At 43.6% G+C, this 20769-nt stretch overlaps 1 protein-coding gene across 1 annotated transcript; it reads right to left on the bottom strand.

Moving 5' to 3' along the window:
- Window positions 1-253: 253 nt before the first annotated feature.
- ADAP1 (ArfGAP with dual PH domains 1) lies at window positions 254-20578 on the bottom strand. The gene is made up of 10 exons (XM_070954902.1): window positions 20502-20578; window positions 18709-18800; window positions 18067-18149; window positions 13284-13396; window positions 10429-10575; window positions 9255-9338; window positions 7831-7893; window positions 4313-4384; window positions 2096-2324; window positions 254-1031 (listed from the first exon to the last, which is right to left on the bottom strand). The coding sequence occupies exons 1-10, from the start codon at window positions 20529-20531 to the stop codon at window positions 1003-1005; spliced, it is 942 nt and encodes a 313-aa protein (XP_070811003.1). The 5' UTR covers window positions 20532-20578; the 3' UTR covers window positions 254-1002.
- Between the last annotated feature and the right edge of the window lie 191 nt (window positions 20579-20769).

Here is a 20769-nt window from a genome sequence, read left to right on the forward strand (position 1 = left end):
AGCCATTCGTCTGAAATAGTATAAGATGCTTGAGCAAGAGTTGGACTAACAGACCTCCAAAGTCCCTTCCAACTCTGTTATTCTTTTAAGGCTGGGCCAGCGGAATGGATGCATTAGATCAGTGTTTCTCAACCTTGGAAGCTTGAAGATGGGTGGACTTCAACTCCCAGAATCCCCCAGCCAGCAGCGGAGTTGAAGTCCACCCATCTTCAAGCTACCAAAGTTGAGAAACACTGCATTAGATGATGCCACCACGTATTTGACAGCAAGATAACGGAAGTCCATTGTCCAAACTTCATCACGTACAACCTCTTTCTATCTTCCCTCCTCCCGTTCCTCCTGCCTACTCCCAGACCAGAGTTTCTGCATCACGAACGGTACCTTCCAACGACGGTTTCTAGGTACTGCCACAATCTCTGAACGTGAATCTTCTTGGAACATGTTCCGCACAAGGATATGGCCATAATAGCCCAGCCAAGAGCCAAACAGAAGAAAGGAAAAGAAAGGAAATAGTACATTCTGAATACGGGGGATGAAGCACAAAAGATTTGTAACCGACTGACAACCATTGTTCGCAATTGTAATGGATGATGGATTTGTTTTATGTTTTGTTTAAAAAAAGAAAAAGAAATTCAGAAAAAGAAAAAGGAAAAGGACGTTGCGACAGGATTCTTCCAAAACGTCAGACACAATTTTTTTTAACTAGTGTGCCCAGGTTATTCACCCGTAAGTGTTCAAGAACGACATTCTCAGAAAAGTGCTGTTGCCTGTGATTTCGGTCTCCTTTGGACGGACAGCATCACGATCCGCAGCTCAAGCATTTGAATTGCACCTCCCATCTTGTGGTCTAAGAGGATTCACTAATTCATATAAATTACGTTTTCTTTTCTTTTCCTTTTTTCTTTTTTCTTTTTGGTCATTGCTAGCCTCGGCAAACAAAAACTTAACAACAAAACCAACGTCCTGGTGCATCATAAACCAATCTTGCTTCGACATCGTTGCTTAGGGTTTATGCTTGAAATGGGCTTCCACTGGAAAGGAAAGACACAAACAAAAGAAGAAAGATGTCAGGTTTCGATGTCGTCTCAAATAAATTGCATTTCCAAACAAATAGTCTTTGATGAAATCTTTCATTTATTAAGCACGGCAATCTGTCCCCGATTAAGTCGTAGCCAACAGTGACTTCCTGACCCCAAACCGTCCCTTTCCGTTCCCCAATTCTCTGCGTCTCATTGGCCATCTTCCAAATCACTCTCCCCATATCTACTACTTCAGCTCCCAGGAATGTCCTCCCTCCCAACCCATCTCCTAGGGGATATTATCTTCAGGGAAAATAAGTAGGTGAAAAGTCAAGCGTCCTCTTGCCAGCTGCCCCCTCTTCTCCTCCTTATGTCAGCACTGGAACGAATGTAGTTTGAAGTGCTGACATCTGGCCCCTCCCCCTTCATATTTCCAGTGAAGCCTGTTACAAGACAAACAACAAGTTAAGTACCGTTACCCCGTCCGAGGGTGTGTCCCGCCCCCTCATATAATCATATAATGATAATTATATCATCAAAGAAGCTGTTTGTCAGCCCTGAAGCTGTCCTGACCGAGGCCGTTTTGAGAATTCAGCGCTGACAGGGAGAAGAGGTACAGAGAGGGGGCGAATAGAGATAGTTGAGGTGTTGTAGCCAAAACAAAATACTTTCTCATGGAAACCAAGGACGTTCCTGCAGGTGCTCAGGAGGAGGGGATTGGAGTCACCTAGCAACTGGACTGTATCCTGATTGGACCATGTGACCGACCATTTTGAGAAAGTGGCAAACTTTCACTTTTAATTAGGTGGAAAACCGCGGGAATATTCAAAGTCGGTTTTCCACCAGCCTGTGCCAATATGACATATCCAGTAAACGTATTCTTTGAGGAATCTACCTGCCTCAGAGTCTTGTTTGCTACCGGTATATTACTTGGAACCCTGACAGCCTCTTTACCAAAGACAGGTAGTCCTTGACTTACAACGGTTTGTTTAGTGACTGAGATTACAACGGCGCCAATTCCAGTTTTGATGAAGGCTTCCGTCAATATCGTACGAGCGATGGCTCCTCCCCCTCACCTGCGTATTCCTGCGGCAGCATCGGTCTGTTGATCAGTTTCTGAAAAGCGGAGATCCACTCCAGCTGATCGCTTTTGGTCTCACAGGCAAAGAGGAACTTCCGGTCGGGGGTGATGATGGTAATTCCGTACTGATAGTGATTTCCCTGGGTTGACGGTGGGAGCCCTTCCAGGACCTTGTAACTGTTTTCTTTACTCCCAATAAAAACCTCTCCCCTGGCGAAAGCATCCTGAGTAGAGGACAAAACAGAAGGACTCCGTGTTTACAAAGGAGTGGAAGGATTAACCTGAGGGTTTTTTTCCTGCAAAAATTAACAACGGAGACAAGCCCAAACCAATCATCCTTCCCTTCCCTTTCTCAACTGGGGCTCCATGAAAAGTCACGATTAGGAGGAAAAAAATATTTTCTTCTTTCTTTCTTTTTTTCTTTTTTTCTTTCTTTCTTTCTTTCTTTCTTTCTTTCTTTTTTCTTTCTTCTCTCTTTCTTTTTTCATCTATCATCTATCTCTATCTCTACTTATCTCTATGTATCTATCTTTATCTATCGCTATATCTACCTACCTACCTACCTACCATTTCCCCAAAATTATGACCTATCCCAAAAGCCCTAGTTTATTTTTCTGTCTGTCTGTCTGTCTGTCTGTCTGTCTGTCTGTCTGTCTGTCTGTCTGTCTATCTATCTATCTATCTAATCTCTATATCTCTATGTGTATCTATCCATCCATCTCTATTTCTATCTAATCTCTATATCTCTATGTGTATCTATCCATCTATCTCTCTAATCTCTATACCTCTCTGTGTATCTATCTATCTATCTCTATTTTTATCTATCTCTCTAATCTCTATACCTCTCTGTGTATCTATCCATCTATATCTATTTCTATCTCTCTAATCTCTATATCTCTATGTGTATCTATCCATCCATCTCTATTTCTATCTAATCTCTATATCTCTGTGTATCTATCCATCTATCTCTCTAATCTCTATACCTCTCTGTGTATCTATCCATCTATCTCTATTTCTATCTATCTAATCTCTGTATCTCTCTCTGTATCTATCCATCTATCTCTATTTCTATCTATCTAAAGTAAGATCTAAAGAAAAAAATCTCTCTCTCTTCAAACTGAAAGAGAGAAAGCAGAATAATTATTTTAGAAGAAAAAGAGAAAAAAAATTGGAAAAAAAAATCTAGAGTGGCTTGCAGCCAACAGGGTGAAATTGGCCTCAAACAGAGAGCCCTGCATCTAGTCAGAGGGGGGAAAAAAAGAGCCAGTTGCAAGATGGGGTAGATCTGTTTTGGCAGTGAAAAGGATCTGCGAGTTCTGGTACTTCGAACGTTGAACGAGAGCCAAGAGTGCGAGGCAGCTGTTTAAAAAAAGGCAAATGCTGATCGTGGAAGGAATTAAAGAACGGATTGTCCCTTCCTTCCCTGCTTTGGTCAGATGCCACTTGGAATATGATATCCAGCAAGGCGTTGAGGAACTGGAGAAGACAACCAAGATGGCCAGGCGAATGGAAACCAAGCCCTACGTACAGTTGAAAAACTCAAAGGAATTAGAATGTTTACTTGTTGGACAAATATTTGAAGACTGCTGGTGTATTTGAAGAGTTGTGAGGGCGGAGGAGGAGGAGGGGGGGCTGTGGGGTCCTTGGTGCTCTCTGAGCTTGCTTATCTTCTTGCAGATGTTTCATGACCCAACTAGGTAGCATCATCAGTGCTAGAAGGGAAAGGGTTTTGGGAGGAGGAGGAGGAGGAGGAGGAGGAGGAGGAGGAGGAGGAGGAGGAGGAGGAGGAGGAGGAGGAGGAGGAGGAGGAGGAGGAGGAGGATTGTGGAATCCTTGGTGCTCTCTGAGCTTGGTTGTTTTCTTACAGATGTTTCATGACCCAAACTAGAGAACCTCATCAGTGCTAGAAGAGCACTGGATAGCTCAGCAGACTAATGCATTGTAATTTAACTCCAGCTGTCTGCAATTAGTAAGTTCGAATCTCGCCAGGCTCAAGGTTGACTCAGCCTTCCATCCTTTCTAAGGTAGGTGAAATGAGGACCCAGTTTGTGGGGGCAATAAGCTGACTTTGTATAAATATACAAAAGGATGAAGGCTATTGCTTAACGCATTGTAAGCCGCCCTGAGTCTCCGGAGAAGGGCGGCATATAAATCAAATTTAAAAAAAAAAAAGAGTGGAGTTTGCAGAAAGGAGGAGGAGGAGGAGACTTACCAAAGGGTCCTTAAAATACATTAATCTTCTATCATCCATGGTAAACCAGCGTTTTTTGAACCCTTCTGTTTGCTAAAAGGGAGGATATGGGAAAGAAAACCTTATTAATAAACCAACAATAAATATTTTTATCTCAAATACAAAGCAGATACTTTTATTTTCCTTCATTTTTTTTTTAATATATTTTTAACCTTAAAGATGGTCTTATTAATTGCACATGTAGGAACTAACTAGATAATTTAAAGAAAAGAAAAAAAAATTCAGCACTCATATTACTTCTTTCGGACCATATCAAGAGGAGGTGAAGGGGTTAAGCTCATGACTCCCGGAGCCCTGATAGTTTCCTAAAATAAGAGTTTATTAAAGAAGTCGCAATTGGCTGGATCCCCGGGTTATAAAAAGCCTACAACGATGGCTTATTTGTGTCTGTGTATTCAGGCAACACACAGAGCTACGACCAAACAGAAGATTACAGGTTCAAATTCCAGCTATGATAACCAGTCGGTAATAATTATTCTTCCAATTTATCTGCTTCAAAAGAAGGAGGAGGAGGAGGAGGAGGAGGAGGAGGAGGAGGAGGAGGAGGAGGAGGAGGAGGAGGAGGAGGAGGAGGAGGAGGAGGAGGAGGAAGAAGAAGAAGAAGAAGAAGAAGAAGAAGAAGAAGAAGAAGAAGAAGAAGAAGAAGAAGAAGAAGAAGAAGAAGAAGAAGAAGAAGAAGAAGAAGAAGAAAGGCAGAATACAATGCTGGCCACAGATCCCTAAAAACAGCCACATGCATATCTTTTTGTTTTTTTAAAGGACAAGTTTCTAGTCCCTATGGCCAAGTTCTGGAAGTATGCGTGGTTTATGCTTGCATTAATCCTGACAGCTGGGGAAATGTGTTTGCGTGTGTTTTCCTAGCCTGAAAGAAGCAGAAAAGTTGAATATTGAAATATAAACCTAAACTTCTGCCTTCCTTTTGAATCTCTGCCATGCTCTGATATTTTAATTTCCCTTGGGACCCCACCCCCCACCCCGAGAAAGGGGCGGAGGGGGATGAAGCATCTTGCAAAAACAATGCACCATTTAGATTGTGCTGATTGGATTAAAATGGTTAGCAGCGACAGGGCCAATCCATACAAATATCTCTCTCTCTCTCTCTCTCTCTTTTTTTTTTTTCTTTTAAAAGACAGCTCCAGTTAAAATCTGATGCAAATCTTGGGCTTGTTTAAATTTGTATTTAATGAATTGGTTAAGCACAGAGACGGAGGAGGCCTTGATTAAAACTCTCCTTAGCTCACAGCAACAAGAAAATAATTAATTTTCTCGGTTCGCCTTAATTAGGAGAGAGAGAGAAAAAAAAACTGCAAGGCATTTTTTTTTTTTTTTTAAAGGAATAAACGTTTTCTCCTCTAGAAGCTGACTGGAGAGCAGAGAAATCAGAGAAAATGTTCATCTGGACTTGGAGAAAGAAACCCAGGTTTAAAAAAAATCTCAATTTTTCGGCTTAATCAAACCCTGCAAGTCTATTGTGTAAGGATCAAAAGAAGAGAGGAAAAACCATTAAAACGTTCCGTAGTTTTGGGGAAGAAGATATACAGCTTATAAAAATAAATGCAGGCTCCCCAGGGACGTTAATAACTCCATTTTGAATTTGGGAAGCACAATATTTATACCCTGTTTCTCCGAAAATAAGACATCCCCTGATAATAAGCCCAATCGGGCTTTTGAGCGCATGCGCTGAAATAAGTCCTCCCCCAAAATATTTAAATGCAGAGCTGGAAATCAGGTAAGAAGGCAAGAGGAGCCCCATCTTGCTCCACGCGCCCCAAAATAATAAGACCTCCCCGAAAATAAGGCCAAGCGCTTATTTCGAGGTTCAAAAAAATATGACAGGGTCTTATTTTCGGAGAAACACGGTTAGCTGTAATCTTTTTTTCAAAGGTGGCGAGCATGAGATCGTCTCCTCTCCAATCCCAAGATGTTTTAGCCAGCCAAATTCCCAAACTGATAGTAATGTTTACTCTTGCTATTATGGGATGGTCTATTAGGAGACATTCAGCTGGTCTGTTGAGCGGAGAAATAACTTGGTCATTTAAGGAAGCTACTCGCCGTCAGCCCTTGTTTCAAGATCTACCAAGATCCTATTTTGGGGGTTCACGATATATGCGAAATATCAGCTTTCTAAGGCAAGCTAAATTTGCCAATCAAATTCCTTTTGAATATGATAAAATACCTTTTTAAGGCTTTCAATAGACTCTCGGGCAGGGGTCCCCAACCTTTCGGACCTCAGGGACCACTAACTTCATAATTTTAAATCCCGCGGACCACTAATATGATCTGCCTAATGGCCGGATGGGTAGGCATGGCTAGGTGGTAATGTGACTGGGTGGGTGTGGCCAACTTTATGTCACTCACGTCAAGGGGCGTCTCGCTGGCCTCTACTCGCCCCTGCCCTCCTGGCCACTCCTCGCCTGCCTGCCCGGGCTCCTTAGGACCCCAACAGGAAGCAGTTGTTGGAGCTAAGCAGCCACCATGAGAAAGAGTTGGCAAAACAGCTCAGTTCAAACTGGATCTGGCCGAGAAGGAGGCTCAGCAGAAGCACCTCACTGAGGACTAGGAGCATAGGCTTTCCAAGCAGGGGGAAGACCCGTGGGAGTGCAAGGCCAGTTACTGGCGCCTGGAGGCTCAGTGGGTTGAGATGGTCAGCCAGTTCCAGGCCATGATGCGGTCCCACTGGAACGAGGCCCTCCAGCTCTTCGCCACCAGCAGCATTTCCCTCCAGCCTTCACCCAAAGCCCCACACCAGGAGGTCGAAGCAGACCCCAAATCGGAATTTCTGCCCCCCGCCGACCCGCACAAAAAGACCCCAAAGGGGGAGACTCTCTGCAGCAACATAAATGTTCATTGCACGTATTTGGCCCAGGGGCCGTAGTTTGAGGACCCCTGATTTAGTGCAATATTTTTCTGCGGACCACCAAAATTTTCTCATGGACCACCAGTCAGTGACCACTGTCCTAGCCAAAGCACACAAGCACAATGGAAATATTTCAGCCATCTCTTTGTGGTTCACAACGTAACATGCTATGGAACAGAACTGATAAAAAAACATTTAAAGGAAGGCAATAACCAACCTTGAAATGTAACGTCTATGGAGATTCATCAGTCATCCAGGTCACAGTTGTCCCAAAGGTGTTTTTTTTTTTCAAGAGGCAACTGGACTTTCTGTTGTTTTCTTTTGAAGACATTTCCCTTCTCATCCAAGAAGCTTCTTCAGCTCTGACTTGGATGGTGGGGAATGGAAGTCAGAGCTGAAGAAGCTTCTTGGATGAGAAGCGAAACGTCTTCAACGAAAAAAACAGAAAGTCCAGTTGCCTCTTGGGGGAAGAAAAAAAGCACCTTTGAGACTTGAAATGTAATCCAGATCACCATGATTTGTGCACAATATACTAAAGGAGATCAGGATTTATAAAGTCACCTTCTCTTCCCACCCCACATTGTCCAATTGCATTTGATCTTAAAGATTAAATTGGTCTTACCTTTGGCCCAGTTTTCTCCATGTAGCCTTCCTTCAGATAATTCCTTGAAAGTTTTGGCACCAGCTAAAATGTTCAAATGATGGAAGAGGAAGGAGATCAGAAGATCAGAAATACGAGGCAGTGCCAATTGGAGAAATGAAGCAGCAGGAAGAATAAAATCACATAAGCCACCCAGAAGAGCCTTGGTAGTACAGTGGTCTAAAGCACCCTGTTATTAAGACCAGCTGCCTGCAATTACTGCAGGTTCGAATCTCGCCAGGCTCAAGGTTGACTCAGCCTTCCATCCTTTCTAAGGTAGGTAAATTGAGGACCCAGTTTGTGGGGGCAATAAGCTGACTTTGTATAAATATACAAAAGGATGAAGGCTATTGCTTAGTGCATTGTAAGCCGCCCTGAGTCTCCGGAGAAGGGCGGCATATAAATCAAATTAAAAAAAAAAAAAAGGTGGCTTAGCCATCAGTTGTTTTGCAGCAAGGGGATAAAACAAGGAAAGCTGGCTTATAGAATTATTTGACACAAAGACACATTAGATCCATGTTTCTCAATCTTAGTAACTTTAACTGTTGTGGTTCGCCAGCAGTCTGCGGAGCTGGCAGCGGAGTCGGACAGTGAGGAGGCTGGGGAGGACCATGGGCCAGTCGTGGAGGCTGGGGAAGGCCCGGATGAAGGCTCTGCATCGGAGGCAGAGATGGGGCCAGGGCCATCGGGGAGTGATGTGCGAACTCCGGAGCCTCCTGAGGCTGACAGCAGAGAGGCATAGGAACACGAGGAGCCTGTTCCTAGTGCACGTATGAGAAGAGCTGCCAGAAAGCAAGAGCAGCTAAAGCAAAAAGGACAACTCAGGAGTAAGGCCAAGAGATGATTGGCCCCTCCCATACGGCTTAAAAGACCAGCAACAGCTCTTGGGCTCTTTGTTGGAAAACAACATTGATAGACTTATTCTTGTCTTGCTGCACTTATCTCTTGTTGGCGTCTTCTGCTTCTGAACTTTTGCCAAGAGAAGCCTTTGGCAGTTTGCCTAATTATACCAAGGTTGGTGATTAGACTGAAGAATTTGTGTTATGAAGAGTTTGTTTTAATTCAGTTTGGACTACGCTGAGAATGAGTTAATTCTCAGGTGTTCTAATCAAGTCTGTTTGTTTTGGAACTGTTTGCATTGATTACTACCTATTTGGGACTGGGTTGCAACATTAACATAGGTAGACTTCAACTCCCAGAATTCCCCAGCCAGCTTGCTGTTCAATCTAGACATTCTCCTGGTGTGTGGACTTCAACTCCCAGAATTCCCCAGCCATGTTGGACTGGCCTTTCTTGGGAATTCTGGGAGTTGAGAGTCCACACATCTGGAAGTTGACAAGTTTGAGAAACATTGGTAGAAATAATTCCGGGGAACAAGAAGAAGAAAGAAGAAATGCTGAGCTCACGTCAATATCGCTGGCTCCGGGGAACGCCACTTGCAAGTAATGGAATCGCGCGGCACGGATGGCGTTGAACCAGTCCGCCATTTCCTGAAGAGCAAGAAAACGGTTGTGTAAATAAATGTGCACCAGTGCACACTTCAGAGGCATTCTCTATGATTTTTCCTAGAGCTGACTGGGATTGGATTTTAAATGCAGCTCTTCCCACAATCGCTAAATCTCATTTCTCCAGGTTCCACTTTCAAAATTATTCTATTTCATTCAATGGCAGTTTATTTTTTTTTAAAAAAAGAAACATGTACAGTATATAGCTGCATGTGCTGCAGTTTAAAAAAAGAAGATGTAAAGTAGTTTGAGTCAGAAATAATATTGTGTTTTAGGAAGGGAGAAGGGTTACCCTTCAGTAAGATAGCAAGAGAGAGAGAGAGAAATAAAAGAGAGAGAGAGAGAGAGATGGGTTGATGGATGGGTGGATGGACAGATGATAGGGATAGAGACAGAGAGAAACAAATAAGAGAGAGAGAAAAATAAGAGAGAAAAACAGGGAGAGGGAGAGAAATAAAAGAGAGAAAAATGAGAGAGAGATAAGAGAGAGACAGAGAAATATAGAGAAAAATGAGTGAAAGAAAAATAAGACAGAAAGAGAGAAATAAAAGAGAGAGACAAATGAGAGAGACGTAAAAGAGAGAGAAATGAGAGAAAAATAAGAGAAAAATAAGAGAGAAAGAAGAAATATATAGAGAAATAAGAGAGAGAAAAATAAGAGAAAGAGAGATATAAAAGAGAGAGAAATGAGAGAGACAAATAAGAGAAATATATATAGAGAGAAATAAGAGAGAGAGAAATAAAAGAGAGAGAAATAAGAGAGAGAGAGATGGGTTGGTGGATGGGTGGATGGACAGATGATAGAGGTAGAGAAGAGAGAGAGAGAGAGAGAGAGAAATAGAGAGAGAGAGAGAAATAAGGGAGAGAGATGATTGATGGATAAGAAGACAAAGAGAACAATATTGGGTGGAAAACTGTCTTCTTAGCAATTATCTGGAGTCATCCCTGTTGCCATCACAAGTCAGAAGGGATGCACAAACAGACACACACACACACAGTCTCTGCTCGCTGCTCCTTTTGGCCACATGCAAACCAACTCTCGGAGCTGCTTCCTTCCTTACTTCGGGGCCCCCACCTTGCCATCTTCATGGTAAACAAAGATATTCCTTGTGCTGTTGTCCTTCAAGTAGGTGATCTGCAGCCCGTGAGGGTTTCCAATTTTCTCAGGCTGGAAGGTGGCGTTGAGATGCTCAATTTTCATAATCGCTTTGGGTTCTTTGGCCTGGCGAGCAAAAACCACAACAACACATTAACCACAACTGCAAAGTTTGAGGGCTTCGCTATGATATCTGTGACGCATCTGGTACACAGCTAGTACTCATCCCAAACAAAATTGGGAGAAGTATTTTCGTAATCCATGAGGAATTAACATAAGGTCGGGATTTCAATCGAAGTGACCAACCTTGGCAATTTTAAGCCCTGTGGACTTCAACTCCCAGAATTCCCAGGCACATTCAGTAAACACAGAAGAAATATGGGGGAATCAGTGGATAGATGGCCATGGTTTTCCCAGTTGCAATGGATGGCTGTGAAAGTTGGACCATAAGGAAGGCTGAGCGCCAAAGAATCGAGGCCCTTGAACTCTGGTGCTGGAGAAGACTCCTGCGAGTCCCTTGGACTGCAAGGCAATCCAACCGGTCAATCCTAGAGGAGATCAACCCCGATTGCTCTTTAGAAGGCCAGATCCTGAAGATGAAACTCAAATACTTTGGCCACCTAAGGAGAAGGAAGGACTCACTGGAGAAGAGCCTAATGCTGGGAACGATTGAGGGCAAAAGAAGAAGGGGACGACAGAGAACGAGGTGGCTGGATGGAGTCCCTGAAGCAGTCGGCGTGAGCTTAAATGGACTCCAGAGGATGGTAGAGGACAGGAAGGCCTGGAGGAACGTTGTCCATGGGGTCGCGATGGGTCGGACATGACTTCACAACTAACAACAAGAACAACAACAGTGGATAGATCTCCCAGACAGATTAAGCAGCTTCTGTTTTTAATTGCGATTCACTTCAGCAATGCAAAGAGTCTTTTAAACTTTCCGAGAAAAGGATCATTTAAAAAAAAAAAACCATTCAGATGGAGCACTATGAATTATGAATCAACACCCGTTTGCTCTTATTTCTGGCTCCAGATTTCCAGAAGGTCCAGAAGCAATCATGAAGTCACCATCCTTATTTCTTTGCCAGCCATGGGAAGGAGCTGAGTCATGTCTATGAAGAGATGACTCAGCAAGTTGTCCTTTTTTTAAATGTTAGGAGCTATCAGGACCTTGGACAGCACCAGCCATGATGCCGGTTGGGGAATTCTGGGAGCTGAAGTCCACATATCTAGTTATCAACGCTGGGCTAGACCCTTCCTTATAGATGGCCTTCTGTCAGACAGAGATGTTCTACTGCGGTGTTTATTCAACCTTGGCAACTCTGTGGACTTCAACTTCCTGAATTCCCCAGCCAGCCTGCTAAGAATTGAAGTCCCACCCGTCTTAAAGCTGTCAAATTTGATAAATCCTGCTTTGGTGGATCCTGTTGGACTAGTCTCTTTTCCTCTCAAGGTCCAGTGAAGTTCTTTCACTCAAAGGAGAACCTGGCCATCCCTTCATCTTTACTCGACATTGACCATAGGCCATCTTTTGCCTGAGTTCACTTGACATGCTAAACATACAGCCAGTTAATACATCAAAAGACCATGTTTGCATTTGCACGATGGGCTGAGTCCCACAAAATCCACCAAGTTTTGGAAGAAGATGGTTCAACGCCATAACAATTGAGTTTCCCACCACAAACAAGACTACCATTATCCCAATCTCCTTCAGCCCTAACCCAACCTGGTGAGAACTCCAGTCTTCCACACCTACAATCAGAAAAACTAGCATTATCCTCCTATCTGAAATGGTTGTCCTCTCCCACCAAGTATGCAGCTTGGGAAGGAAGCACGGCGTGGCAAAAGTGGATCTGGGATTGTTGTGGTCCACCAGCAGCCTGCGGAGCTGGCAGCGGAATCGGACAGTGAGGAGGCTGGGGAGGACCATGGGCCAGTCCTGGAGTCAGGGAAAGGCCCGGACGAGGGCTCTGTGTCGGAGGCAGAGATGGGGCCAGGGCCATCTGGGAGCGATGCGCGGACTCCGGAGCCCCCAGAGTCAGACAGCAGAGAGGCAGAGGAACAGGAGGAGCCTGTTCCTAGTGCATGCATGCACAGAGCTGCCAGAAGGCACGAACAGTTAAAACAAAAGGGACGCCTCGGGAATAAGGCCTGGAGATGATTGGCCCCTCCAATAAGGCTTAAAAGAGCAGCAAAGGCTCTTGGGTTCTTTGTAGGAAAGCAACGTTGCTAAATCTGTTTCCAGTCAGCATCTCTTGTTTCTGAACTTCATGGGGCTTTGCCAAGAAAGGTCTTTGGCAGGGTGCCAAAGAAGATAAAGGTTTGTGATAAGGCCGAAGGACTTTTTCTGAAGGTCTTGTTTTGGAATTAATTTGGACTAAGCTGGGAATGAAGTAATTCTCAGCTGTTATAATAAAATAGGTTTGCTTAAGACTAATTGTGTCTTTTAATGACCAAATGAGGCTAGGTCACAACAGGGATCTAGTAACCCAATTGAGGGGTGTCGAGTGATTGAAGCTGTGTGGGATTGGTTTTGTTTTGAACTAGATTTAGCCTCCTTGGAGTTAGCGGCTAGGATCTGCTGATCTCTCTTTGGTGTTCCTTCAACAGACGAACCTTTGAACCATTAACTCACTCCCAAGTTAGTACAAGGCCCGTGAGAATTTAGGAGCAGAGCCTTATTCTCATGTCCTCCCAGAATATAATGTACCATATATAATTAATTAAAATCTACAAACGAGAGACTGGGCAGGTTCTCCTCAGTTTCCCTAAGTGACCCACTCTTCAAAAGAGGGCCTCTCTCACCACCACCAACCGCCATCAATCACCTCTCTTACATCATTTCTGTTGTAGTACTTCAGGGCTCCTTCCCGTTCCGACAGGACAAATTTCCTGCTCAAAAACTGCCCGTTGTCACGTCCCCTCTTCCACAGATATCCTTCCCGGTAGCCTGTGTAGAAAACAGTAAGAAAAAGCAGGGTTTTCTACTGGAAGAAAATGGACCTCTTTTGTGAAAAAAAAAATGAAACCTGGATTGTTCCTTTATAACAGACCGTCTCCTAGTGGAGATAACAGGTTCAGTTTCTGCTTTGGCCTGGCAAGATTCTGTCTGTAGGCGAACAACAATAAAGAAACTGCTCAGGAGGAACTCCAACTGTGGTGGGTTGCTCCCGGTTCTGTCCGGTTCTTGCGAACCGGTAGTAAAAGCAGCGGGAGGCTCCGCCCACCTGCCCGGATGTCATAATGGAAGATCTGCGCATGCAGATTCGATCTGCGTACGGGCAGAAGTTCCCATTGCAAACCGGTAGTAAAGGCAAGTAGAATCCACCTCTGAACTCCAAGTGTTGTTCATATAACCCAGGACAGTGGTGGATTGCTACCGGTTCGCGTGGATCGGGCAAAACGGTAGTGTTGTCGTTGGATTGGATTTTGGATTTTGGATTTTGGATTTTGGATTTTGGATTTTGGATTGTGGATTGTGGATTGTGGATTGGATTGGATTGGATTGGATTGGATTGGATTGGATTCCATTCCATTCCATTCCATTCCATTCCATTCCATTCCATTCCATTCCATTCCATTCCATTCCATTCCATTCCATTCGAAACGTTTATTCTGTTCTATTCTATTCTATTCTATTCTATTCTATTCTATTCTATTCTATTCTATTCTATTCTATTCTATTCTATTCTATCCTATTCCTATTCCTATTCCTATTCCTATTCCTATTCCTATTCCTATTCCTATTCCTATTCTTTGCTTTTTAGTGTCCTTTAGAAGGCAGGGCAGATTGATCTACTCCTTGGTGCAACTGAGGAGGAAAACAAGAGTTTGTATGTTCCATCTTGAGACAATGAGGAGGGAGAAATGCCAAAGTTCTCACGAGGACACCGTGAAAGCTGTTGTGTGTTGCCCCACTCCCAAAAAAACCGCCTTCTTACCCTAGACCCCAGCTTTGTAACCCCCACGTTCCCAGCTGCACCGTTTCCACCACACACCCACTGTTCTATTAACAACAATGCTATTGTTGAGCTCTGAGCAGAACGAAGGATTTGAGGGCCTGGCATGAAAGAGGCTAATTCTGTGCATTTTCCTTGGGAGTCAAGAAGAAGAGAGCAGCTTTGTCCGTAGCTGGTGTGTTTTTGCACAATGAGCATCAGACATCTTCTTTTACGCTTCCACACCTCAGCCTGCATCTTTTAAACCAGCAGTCACCAACTGGTGGTCCGTGGACCACTGGTGGTCCGCGAGAAAATTTTGGTGGTCCGCAGAAAAATTATTTGCATTTTTTTTAATGTTGCACTAAATCAGGGGTCCTCAAACTACGGCCCCTGGGACAGATAAGTGCAATGAAGGTTTGTGTTGCTGCAGAGAGCTTCCCCCTTCGGGGTCTTCTTGTGTGGGGCAGAAACTCCGACTTGGGGGTCTGCTTCAGCCTCCTGGTGCAGAGCTTTGGGTGAAGGCTGGAGGGAAGTCCCACTGGTGGCGAAGAGTCGGAGGGCCTCGTTCCAGTGGGACTGCCTCATGGCCTGGAACTGGCTGACCATCTCAGTCTGCTGAGCCTCCTGGCCTTGCACTCCCTCAGGTCTTCCCTCTGCTTGGAAAGCCTATGCTCCTAGTCCTCAGTGAGGTGCTTCTGCTGAGCCTCATTCTCAGCCAGATCCAATTCGAACTGAGCCAGCTGTTTTGCCAACTCTTTCTCGTGGTGGCTGCTTAGCTCCAACAACTGCTTCCTGTTGGGGCCCTACGGAGCCCGGGTGGGGAGGCGAGGAGTGGTTGGCAGGGGAGGGGCGAGTAGAGGCTGGCGAGGCGCCCCTCGACGCAAATGACATCAAGTTGGCCATCGAGTTGGCCATGCCCACCCAGTCACATGACCACCTAGCCACACCCACCAAGCTGGTCGTTAGGCAAATCATATTAGTGGTCCGTGGGATTTAAAATTATGAATTTAATGGTCCCTGAGGTCCGAAAGGTTGAGGACCCCTGTTTTCAATGGTTCCATCAACATTGTAGTGTCCATGCCAGCCTCTTGGGAGAACCCACTACTGACTTCTGGAATATACCCTCCACCTTCAGAAAGCCTTAATTTGAAGTCACTGGTGTCCCCCAATGCTTGGAACTCCATTTCTTCCCTTCAAATGCTTGGGATCTTCTCACTCTTCAGATATTGTTGGACTCCAGCTCCCATCGTCCCCACCTGACACGACCAATCGTTTGAGATAACGGGAGTCATAATCATCTCTAAGAGATCATCACCCACTTCTCATCCTTGAGTTAGAAGAGTTAGAAGAGTTAGAAGAATTCAGGAAAGTCCTCTCAACCAAAAATCTCTGGGAGGGCCATCTACATAAACCAAACTTCTTCAAAAGCCATAAGTCCTGGTTTAAAACTGTCTTGACGATCATGGCTTGTTATGGGGGCACCAAGTCATCTTCAAAGGCAGGAACAGGCAGGAGGGGAAAAAAACAGCCTCCAGATTGTTTACGAAGCCGTAACATTTAGTTTTGCAAGTGTTGTGTGACACTATTTTGGTGTCTGCTCGTTCACCATATTATAACTTCGGCTGTTTCGGCTGTTGTCTAGTTAACATTTCCCCCTCCTTCTCTCTCTCTCTCTCTCTCTCTCTCTCTCTCTCTCTCCCTCCTGCAAGAGTCTCTGGCTTGTCCTTGTAAGGAAGGGGTGCCCACTGTTTCTCATTTTCTGCACACAGTTGCCAACACCAAGGAATCAGGAAGCAAGCAGCTTGCCTGTCAGAGCTGCAAATCCTAGAGGCAGGCTGACTACGCCAACAGGAACTCCAACACTGGAAGTTTTTAAGAAGAGATTGGACGACCATCTGTCTGAAATGTTATAGAGCAGTGATGGCTGACCTTTTTGCCATCGTGTGCCAGGAGTGGGGAGGAGCGGGGGTCGCGCGCACGCGTGCCCACACTCATAATTCTATGTGCCCCACCCCCCTGCATGCGTGCGTGACTCCCCCACGCCCCCTCCGCTCCTGGCACGTGATGACGTGGTGGGCCCGGTAGGCCCGTTTTTCTCTCTCCCCAGGCTCCAGAACCTTTCTAGGAGCTTGGGGAGGGCATAAACAGCCTTCCCCACACCCCTCCGGAGGCCCTCTGGAGGCCGGAAACAGCCCGTTTGCTGACTTCCACCGGCCAGCTGATTTTCGGGCCTTGTGAGCCCACCGGAAGTCAGCAAACGGGTTGTTTCCTGCCTCCGGAGGGCCTCCGGGGGGGTGGGGAAGGCCGTTTTTACCTTTCCCAAGCTCCTAAAAAGGTTCTGGAGCCTGAGGAGAGAGAAAAACAGGCTTTCCCCACCTCCCCCAAGGCCCTCCGGAAGCAGGAAACGGCCTGTTTCACTACTTCTGGTGGGCCCACAAGGCCCGAAAATCAGCTGGCCAGCGCGCGCATACACGCCGGAGCTGAACTTCCGTGCCCACCAATATGGCTATGCGTGCCACCTGTCAGTTCATGAAAGCTTATTGCCTTGCAATAAAATTTATTAGCCTTCAAAAAAAAATAAAAACCAATACTTCCTGGTGCTTTCTGATTTCTGTTAATGAAGTGTCATGCTCACACAAAACCAGTATTTCTCAGGTCTCAGGAAAGCTTGCATTTTGTCCAAAACGGGATTTGGCATTTCCCAAAAGGAGTGACTGTGTTATTTCTTTTTATTTATTTATATCCTGCTTTTATTATTTTTATAAAGAACTCAAAGCGGTGAACATCTTTCTTCTCCTATTTTCCCCGTAACAAGAAATCTGCGAGGTGGGTTGGGCTGAGAGGGAGGGACTGGCCCAAAGTCACCCAGCCGGCTTTCATGCCTACGGTGGGACTAGAACTCCCAGTCGCCTAGTGATTGGCCCAAAGTCACCCAGCCGGCTTTCATGCCTAAGGTGGGACTAGAACTCCCGGCCTCCTGCTTTCTAGTCTGGTGCCTTAACCACTAGACCAAATTGGTCCTCTGAACTTTTAAGTCTGACTTAAGTTTATGTGAGCCATTCCCACCATACCTGTAATTTATTTCCACCCTACACTCTGGCCAATCTCTTAAAACAGGTAGAACGAAACAAAGAAACAATCAGTTTCCAAATGAATACGAGTCTTGCTAATTTTAAGACTGCCCTGAGCTCAAGCCAATAGTGGCTTTCTACTGAACAAGTGGTCCACATCCTGTTTGGCCAGCTGAAAATAAATCAAATTACTCAGGTCTTTTTAGTGCGTGTGCTAGGTGTACTTTCCCCTTCTTCTTCTTTCTTTTTTTTTTTTTTTTTTTTTGTAGGAAACACAAGTCTCTTTTGCACACCTACATGGCAAAAGCATCAAGAACACAGCTGGAACACAAGGCAAGAAAATGAGGAGGTTGAGAAACCCTGATTTAACCAGGGTTTCTCAACCAGGGTTTGTTCACTAGTTGTGAACAAACTAACATGTAAAATCAGGATTCTATGTAATCCTTGCTCACGATAATCAGTTACTCCATTTTGGACCAATCACAGAACTATGGTTAAAAGTGGAAGTAAATTGGGAAGTTTTCCCCAAGAGGCTTAAGTCAATAAGAACTTTGAACAGTAAATATTTAGATTCATACTAACACAAATATATATATATTCCCAATTACCTGCAGAATAAGGCTCCTGCTTTTCGGTGAAAATGAATTCTTCCCTTTCGTATTTAGCCCTGATCCATTGTTCTCGTAACAGTCTGACCAAAAAATGAAAGAAAGAAAATCAGAAAAAGCACTGATTTAAAAAGCACTGCAATGATGAATTTTTCTCACCTAAAGCAATATCCTCCAGCAATACCTCGGTTTACAACCACAACTGAGCCCAAAATTTCTGTTGCAATTAAGTGAATTTTGTCCCCTTTTAGCATTATAAACTCAATCAACATGCGATGAATTCCGTAATTCATGTTTTGTTCCATTCACACATAAACATCTATTTTTTCTTTTTTTTGACAGATTAGTTTAAACCTGGAAGGGTTTTTCGGGACAAACAAATAATGCAATTTAGTTACCTAAAACAACAACAACAAAGCAAAACACAGCTATTGTTTTCATCAGTTACATCCAAGAGCTGAGTAAATAATCCACCTGCAATCTCATGCGAGTTAAGAGTTTTCAATCCGTCAAGTTTCATTGCAGTTTAAAAAAAAAAAAAAATCCACAGAAACCAGCTTTCGGGATGAAGATGATAGTCGCTTCGGCGTACCTTGGAAAATACTTCTCCCCAAAATGCTTGAGCAAAAGGTGAATACTTACAGGCAGTCCAAAAAAGTTGGCTTATAATAAAATGGTGGGATTTTGGATTCGTATTTAACTTTGGAGAATGTGTTCCCCGTGGAAGCCATAAACTGCAAATAAACAGAGATATATTTAAAACAGTTAGTCCCTTTTAATAATTTAAACAATGCAGTCAAAAGACAAACAGAGGTAGATGCAAGCATTTCGTATTGACTCATCAGTACCTCCATTACAACAACAACAGTTGAAAATTCAGCCTCAAATGTAAGAGCTAGCAAGAGCATTAATTAAGCCTATAACGTATGCAAAAAAGCAACCAATGACAAGCCTTATGCCCACAGAAGGCGTAGATTGACATATAAACAACGAATGACAAGCATAGATAGATAGATAGATAGATAGATAGATAGATAGATAGATAGATAGATAGATAGATAGATACAATAGATAGATAGACAGACAGACAGACAGACAGACAGACAGACAGACAGACAGACAGACAGATAGATAGATGATAGATAGATAGATAGAGATAGATACCATAGACAGATACCATAGATAGAAAGATAGATAGATAGATAGATAGATAGATAGATAGATAGATAGATAGAGATAGATACCATAGACAGATACCATAGATAGAAAGATAGATAGATAGATAGATAGATAGATAGATAGATAGATAGATAGATAGATAGATAGAGATAGATACCATAGACAGATACCATAGATAGAAAGATAGATAGATAGATAGATAGATAGATAGATAGATAGATAGATAGATACCATAGACAGATACCATAGATACAATAGATAGACAGACAGACAGATAGATAGATACGATAGATAGATAGATAGATAGAGATAGATACCATAGACAGATACCATAGATAGAAAGATAGAAAGATAGATAGATAGATAGATAGATAGATAGATAGATAGATAGATACCATAGACAGATACCATAGATACAATAGAGAGACAGACAGACAGACAGATAGATACGATAGATAGATAGATAGATAGATAGATAGATAGATAGATAGATAGATAGATATAGATGGATGCATGCATGCATGCATGCAATGCATGGATGGATGCATGCATGCATGGATGGATGCATGGATGGATGGATGCATGGATGGATGGATGAATGGATATAGATAGCTAGATAGATAACTAGATAGATAATAGATAGACAGACAGATAGATAGATTTTTTTTTTATTTGATTTATATGCCGCCCTTCTCCGGAGACTCAGGGCAATGTGGTAAGCAATAAGCAGATAGATGATAGATAGGTAGGTAGGTAGGTAGGTGGATGGATGGATGGATATAGATAACTAGATAGATGATAGACAGATAGACGGATATAGATAACTAGATGACAGACAGACAGACAGATAGATAGATATGGATAGAGATAGATAGATAGATAGATAGATAGATAGATAGATAGATAGATAGATAGATAGATAGATAGATATGGATATAGATAGATAGATAGATAGATAGATAGATAGATAGATAGATAGATAGATAGATAGATAGATAGATAGATAGATATGGATATAGATAGATAGATAGATAGATAGATAGATAGATAGATAGATAGATAGATAGATAGATAGATAGAGGATAGATAGATAGATGATAGATAGATGTGTGTGTAGCATATGTATATATGTGTTATGTCTGTGTATGGATAGATATATACTTTCTTTTGAGAGCAGGCAACAGAATTTCATTTTTAACGTAAAACACGACCCCAAATCGTGATCTTATCGATCTGATCTTCGAACAACCCATTACCTCAATTTGCGCCGAGTCCCATTCATCCATACGGACGGATTTCACCTTGCTGATCTGGGGGATGTTGCGATGGATCCCCGAACAATTTAAGCAAATGAAGACCCCCAGCGTGTGAGAGGCCCAGTCTGGATCTGCGGAGAACAAAACATTGGAGGAAGAAACAAAACATCGCGACGTGTTAAGCCGGTGGGGGGGGGGGGGGAAACTGGCGTTAAGAGAGGAAATTGGGCAATGAGCTTAGGCGGTTTTACGAGCAGCGTGTCATATA

This window comes from Pituophis catenifer, unplaced genomic scaffold, assembly GCF_029215685.1.
Source record: "Pituophis catenifer annectens isolate HBS135680 unplaced genomic scaffold, rPitCat1.0.hap2 SCAF_16, whole genome shotgun sequence".
Taxonomy (NCBI): domain Eukaryota; kingdom Metazoa; phylum Chordata; class Lepidosauria; order Squamata; family Colubridae; genus Pituophis; species Pituophis catenifer.

Coding starts and splice junctions, on each gene's coding strand:
- ADAP1 (XM_070954902.1), bottom strand. CDS start 20,531: ATGGATGAATGGGACTCGGCGCAAATTGAG. Junction 18,801..20,501: donor GGGACTCGGCGCAAATTGAG/GTAATGGGTTGT, acceptor GTTTATTTGCAG/TTTATGGCTTCCACGGGGAA. Junction 1,032..2,095: donor GCTGCCGCAGGAATACGCAG/GTGAGGGGGAGG, acceptor TTTCCTTTCCAG/TGGAAGCCCATTTCAAGCAT.